Raw genomic sequence first — 6,886 nt, 5'->3', positions numbered from 1 at the left:
CCCTTAAAGGCTGTCTCTTATACACATCTAGATGTGTATAAGAGACAGGCCTAGCCTAGGCCTACGGGCTAGGCATAGACCCTAGGTAGAAAGAGGCTTCAGCCGAACCTAATCTCGCCGCGGTAGAAAGTTTCACTAGGCCTAGCCTTAGCTATATTTTTTAATAGTGATTATATTCCACTACTTACGTAGATGAATCGATATTTGCCATGGCTTGAAAGATGGGTACGGCCTAGTTTTATGGAGAAAATGTTCTGCAGCGCTAACTAAATTCGTCCTGTAAATAAATTGTCGTCTGATGAGTCGAAAGAAAAAATTGCGCCAGTTCACTGTCCAACGACGGTGACGTCTCTTATAATCGTCGTCGTGTCGGCGATCTGCTGGAGGATATCAGCCAATCAACAACGTTTATCAGCTGAAGCTGAACTTTTAGCCAATGAGTGTGCGTCTGTCCGTCCGAGGGAGGAGGAACGCCCACATCCGTGATGTACGGCGGCGCCCTATTAAAATAAATTTTCGATCGATTAAAAGAATACTGTATTTTAGTAATCTATAACTAGAAATTGCAAATTGCAAGTGAAGTGCTGCGAAGTACAACTGCATAAAATATTCTTCGAACAAAATTATTTATGCGAGTCAAGTGAAAATAATGAATAATAAAAATATAACAAATAATATGAGCACGACCCATTGTCTATATTAGAACAGCGTTGGTACCGTGTACCTAACGCTGCAGTGACATCTCTCTGCTGGCTACTCGCTGCTGCTGCTGGCGATGACTCGCTGCTGGCGAATCGATCTGCGCATGTGTATAAAATGGTATTTATTTCCGAAAACACTATGCCAGTCTACAACAAAAATGTAATAATTAGTACGTTGAAATAGGCTAGTAAATAAGTTTAACTGGGTTCGTAAATAATATTGGCCTCAAAATATTGTGGCTGAGACATGAGCAGATTAAACGTAGAAATAGGAATCCTAGAAATATAGTACAAACGCTGAATAGTGAGAGTATATATATATATATATATATATATATATATAGTGTATCTAGTGGTTATTTGAATCTGTTAAATTATATATAATATTGTGTAATAGAGTGTATATATATATATATATATATATTATATATATATATATATATTTCATTCGTGTTCCACGTGTGTTTCGACAGAATAGAGAAAACAAATGAAACAACTTAGTAGACTTTAAGAACACTGATTTATTTGTAACTCAGATATTTCTGCCACTCCTGTGGCCTTCATCAGCGTTAATAATGAAAAAATAATGAATCATTATTATATAGACTTACTTATATATCATAGGCTTAATTATATATAATTAAACAAAGGAAAATGCTATTTTGATTAAGTTGTTCATTAAATTAAGGGAAAATTAAATTATGCTCATCATAATTTTTGTTTCTAACAGAGAAAAGCTTTACATTACTTTTTTGTACATAAAATGAAAAAGGGAAATATGTGCTATTATGGGTTCAATAACAGGACAGATGAAGACAAAGAACCCATTCTTTCTTAGAGTATAGCACTAGTGTATGTGTTAGGAGTCACCTTAAAGGTGCATAAAGTAATTTGCATGGAGGTGGACGATTCACAAGCACGGGTTGTTTGTTATAATGGATTGCAGAACAGAGCACAGGGGAGGGCCGTAGGAGAGGTATCGCCAGTGTTAATGGAGTATTAATCAAAATTGTGTGGTGCTGCGTTTTAGCACATAAATTGGGGTGCGCTGATGTGTGGTGTAGTTCCCTGTTGATTGTGGCTATGTATTCACCTGCTATAAACTTAACGCACATTTTGGAGCCAGAGTAAATATGTAAGTAGGCTCCCGACGTTAGTTTTGTAATTACCATATTGTGCTGTGTAGTTGCATATATAACATGTTATGCGACACTGTATTTTATGCCATGTTATGCTATGTTGTTATATTATTACTTTAATATTCATATCATGTTATAGGCCTACTGCTGTTTTATGTAATATGATATCTATTTTTATGCCATGTTATGCTGCTGATGTTATATCATGACAGTACTATGCTATGATGTGTTATGTTATATCATTTTTATGCTATTTGCTATGTTATGCTGTTGCATTATATCATCACAATGCTACATTTTGATATGCTATGGTGAGTCGTATCAATTTGCTCTACCGTACACTTAAATTAGGCTAAAATAATCAATAATAACAGTTGACATAATTTTGAATGCTAAAATTTCAGGGTGGGTATGTAATCAGTGGGGTTCTAGGATATATTTTCTGGGGGGGGGGGGGGCTGAGCTGTCCGACAGGATACTTGAGCTTGTAGGCCTGAGCTGGGGAAGGGTTCGAGAGGGTCCCCCTCCCAAATGATAATTTGTTAAGAATAGGAACGTCTGGTGGGGGGGGGGAGACTTAAGCGCCCCCTGTCCCCTGCTGGCGCCGCCACTGTATGTTAACAGCACGGATAAAGACTTGTAAAATCAAATAATTAATTTCTTCGTTGTCTTTTACTTCGTAAAATACCGTAATCGCGGCATTAGTCCTTTCCACAAGAAGAAAGCGTCTCGTGGATTAAGGGGAGGATGAATGAAAGTGACATCAAGTATCAATCGACTGATCGATTGACTGATTACTAAATTAATTGAAACTATACGTGTCAATTTCCTGAAACTCGAATGCGAGCGACGAAATTTTATGTAGAAGAGGCTTATGAGTAAAATGGCTAAAATGCCGGCGCTTTCAAAGACCATCCGTCCCACGTACACCCTAATCAGGCACTTCGACCAGGTTATCGATTTGTGCTTCGAGCGTGCCCCACCCACTTCCCCTGGCAAAATGAGCCTGGATCCGCCCTTATATTCCTTATAAATAGGAAAAGAATGCCAATGGCCATGTGACAGTACCGGTAATCAGTTGGTGGATTGAGATGGTGTGACTGCAATCAAAAGCTGAAAATAGGAAATAATAAAAATTCGTATTAGGTCGTAAAGACTTTGTTAGGCCTATATAAGGACCTCTTAATACGCATTACGCAATACTGTACCTTAAAAACATGTCACAATAGGAAGATCCAAATACAATTACAGTACAGTATAGCTTGGCCTCATGTATCAGTCTGTAGAGCGCCCCGTCGTTGCGAAGTAATTAAACGATGGCTGCGAAAGAAGTCTTTTTTTTTTGGTCTATATAATAATTAGTAGTCACAGAGTGTTATGTATTATTTTGGATTATGTTGTTTCCTGATACTTTGTAGGGACTAGGCCTATGAATTTAATATTTTTATTTATGAATCCAATAATTGGTAATATGTTTTTCCCCCATAAATAATGGGGTAAACCTAAAAACATTTATGACATAATTTGTATTGCTCTGCTGTAAATTACGTGTGTGTGTGTGAGTGCGCGCTCGTGTGTGTGCTCAGCATTCCGTGTGTTATGGTGCGCTCCGCACGTGTGTGTACTCACAGTATTGATACCAACTTTGAAAAGACAATTGGCACATTGGCAGTTGTTTATTTATACACAAAGCAACATTCATATGTAAAAACAGCGGAATACAGTATCGGTACAATATTATTAACTTTAAGTCGGCAAGCACAGCAATATAGTGAGATGGTACAACAAATAGCATTCTTCATATTCCGTTATCATTCAAAAACAAAGCATGTCTGAATATAGCATTATTTCTAACGCACGCATCAGCCATTCGATCAACTATAATAATATGACACACGTACCCGTTATATAAATAAAACAACTTATTTGGACATTTAATTCATTTTTGGTTATTATTATAGTATTGGTAATTAGAAATAAGTCATAGCAACAGTTTGGATCAAGGAGCGTAGAAAGCTTGTGTTGAATAGGGGTTGCTGGAATTCTTACACCCCATCCCACAATAATTATTATTTCTTTAAGGTACTAATATAGTACGAGAAAAGAAACCACATCGTCAAGTCATGTTTACGCGTCGTTCGACGCTGAAGATTGAAAACATATAAGCAAGTGATGTTACAATCTCTATTTGCGAACTATATAATTATAAGTCAATTCGTGGTTCAAACTGCGCAATTCGTGGTTCAAACATGCCTTAGTTTAAGGAGTAGGTTTTTTTAGTTTCATAAAAATAACTTAAACTTTCTTTTTTTCTCAAAATGTCCAACTCAAAGAGCTCAATCACCAAGCGCATAGAGGCTTTTTCGCATGATACGCTCTACAAATCCAACTATTATTATTATTATTATGTCCGCATATCGTCAACTGAAGTCAATCGACATAAACCTATGTTGTGTTTTATGCTTGTTTATGTCCATTGACCTTGGTAAGGGCATGCGCGTTTCGAATTACGAACTGGCTTATTTACTTAAACAAACTATGATCCATAGGCCCTTCGATATGGTCTGTAGGTTACCGTAATATTCCAAAAATGACAATTACAAAGATGATAAAAAATGAACAATCTGGTACTCTAATAATATTATTAAACATCTGAAAGGAATAATGAAACCTGCTTGTCTAATATGTCCTGATTTGTGAATAGTATACGGCTAAAAACATGGCAATTTGTGCAATATTACTGTATGTAAAAAAACACCTTTCTGGACACCTACAAAAAACAGTTTCTATGGATGGAAGCATGATTCGGCGTCTATACACCGCTACTACCCAACACAACCTCGTCTTTTGCGCCCCAGACCTGCTACTATTATTGCTATGGTATTATTAAAAATGCTTATTTATTTTAGGCCTCACTCAAAATACTAATCCCCATTAGAGGTAGGCTACGATTGGTCGGTAAAATGATCCAAATGTACTGTACTTAACCCTGTCTAAAATTACTACTAATACTTAAAACATAACTGCATTTTGCATATACAACGCAGCTATTTTAAAATAGTAACATGAAAATGACAATACATTATCTACATATTATTACAAAAATATTATCTTACAAACATGCATATAAATTGGTCGTTTAAAAAGACTAATAAAACATTGTACGACAGTAAACCACACCTTCATCCAACACATAACAAACACCAAAGTCCTAGGTATCCTCAAGCTAAGTTCACACTAGACCAATTATTTTAGGTACGCGTTTTGGCGGTAACGCTAGCGTATACGACTACGCACGCCATTAATCTTGTTCACACTAGAGCAAATTAGACGCATTGGTTCTAAGCAAGTAACGCATTAGTTGCGTTTCATTGTGCTGTAATGTGAACAAGCTATGTGCAGTCGATTAAGATTTTAACCACTTGCAAGTATGCGCGTACACGCCCACACAAAAGGTTGACTGGTGTACAAAAACGCAATCGTTAGTTTTACACCAAGCCTCTTGCGTATGAAGCATTCTAGTAAGAACTAGATCCACAGAAATGGTTAGTAACTGAATGTGCTGTCCGTTTGTTGGTCCTGTCTGTACATCATAGGTATTAAAGTTAAAACTTTTTTATATATATTACGGTGTAGTAAGCAAGAATAATTCAGTTATTGGACGGTCTGTGTATACATAATGACATACCACTACCGTTGGTCTATACATCAAATACTATGTAGATGTTACAACATTATTATCAAGTTACATAAAATTATCAAAATACATTCAATGACTCTCGTGAGAGGGTGCTTGATTATGCAAATTTAAAATTCAATATTTTTTGTACGCAAACATGCTTAACTGGATAGTATATTGGTCGCTATAATAATTTTATAAACGAGAGAATTACAGTAGTTTCACGGTGGGACATTTGAGTCAATTAAAATAAGTACATCTGTCGAAATTACCAGAGAGTATCTAAACATTTTAAAATGATGTTTACAGTATTTATAGAATTTAGGACTAACAGGACCCTGTCTCAATTGTTAAAATCAGTCACTGAAATTAACAAATTTATAGGCCTATGTGAATTAATACTTGACACCATGTGTGATTATTAGTTTTGTCTGTAACACACGCATGCTTCTTAGAAAATGAGATTATAGGCCTATTTAAGTTGAAATAAAAGACGAGATCAACAGAAATCTCACTCGGTTCCCAGAATCCAGATAAATTTCATTTGGTAAATCAAACAGGATAATTCTTGTCGGAGTTCCTTATTGCACAACAGAGACACAAGGAAAAGATCATACCCAGTACCTAGAAATACAAAATGAGATGCTCAAATGAGAATGATATAAAATGTGAGGCTACAATATTGAGCTTTCGGTTTCTCGACGACGATAAAACCTAGAACGTAATACAAGATACAGTACAAGATACATAATAATCTATTGTCCAAATAACAAGTGATACATGGAAATTCTGTTTCCACTGGCAGTAAATGTTATCAGGGGCGGATCCAGAGATGTCCAAAAAGGGGGCCCCGAAAAAAAAGGGGGGGGGGCAAAAGTTGGGCCGATAAAATTTCCTATTTGAAGATATATATGTAGATGTTACAACATTATTATCAAGTTACATAAAATTATCAAAATACGTTCAATGACTCTCGTGAGAGGGTGCTTGATTATGCATATTTAAAATTCAATATATTTTTGTAGGCAAACATGCTTAACTGGATAGTATATTGGTCGCTATAATAATATTATAAACGAGAGAATTACAGTAGTTTCATGGTGGGACACTTAAGTCAATTCAGTGGTATATTAAAATAAGTACATCTGTCGAAATTACCAGAGTATCTAAACATTTTAAAAATAATGTTTACAGTATTTATAGAATTTATGACTAACGGGACCCTGTTTCATGCCCCCGCGAAATTTTTGTGTTCTGGACGCCCGAAAATAGCATTTGAGGCGTTCTAGGATATCATTTTTTTTCTTTTTCTTACTTTTTTTTCCTTTTTTTACCTCCCAAAAAAAGGGGGGGGGGGGGGGGCGGTT

The 6,886-nt window shown here is 36.0% G+C and overlaps 2 protein-coding genes across 2 annotated transcripts in view; both read right to left on the bottom strand.

The window, feature by feature from the left end:
• The window catches only part of LOC117118404, a 2,983-nt gene extending 2,651 nt beyond the window's left edge, over positions 1-332 (bottom strand). The window contains exon 1 of the mRNA XM_033262988.1: positions 189-332. Coding sequence (XP_033118879.1) covers positions 189-211 — 23 coding nt within the window. The 5' untranslated portion in view covers positions 212-332. The remainder of the gene's footprint in view (positions 1-188) is intronic.
• A 3,165-nt stretch (positions 333-3,497) lies between these two features.
• The window catches only part of LOC117118410 (CD9 antigen-like), a 17,716-nt gene continuing 14,327 nt past the window's right edge, over positions 3,498-6,886 (bottom strand). Inside the window, exon 7 of the mRNA XM_033262994.1 lies at positions 3,498-6,143. Within this exon, the coding sequence (XP_033118885.1) occupies positions 6,072-6,143 (72 nt within the window). The 3' untranslated portion in view covers positions 3,498-6,071. The remainder of the gene's footprint in view (positions 6,144-6,886) is intronic.

Source organism: Anneissia japonica, unplaced genomic scaffold, assembly GCF_011630105.1.
Source record: "Anneissia japonica isolate Jap-2015-1 unplaced genomic scaffold, ASM1163010v1 scaffold695_len1296351_cov181, whole genome shotgun sequence".
Taxonomy (NCBI): Eukaryota; Metazoa; Echinodermata; class Crinoidea; order Comatulida; family Comatulidae; genus Anneissia; species Anneissia japonica.
Note: the sequence above shows the minus strand (reverse complement) of the source record. Positions and strands in the feature narration are given on the sequence as shown.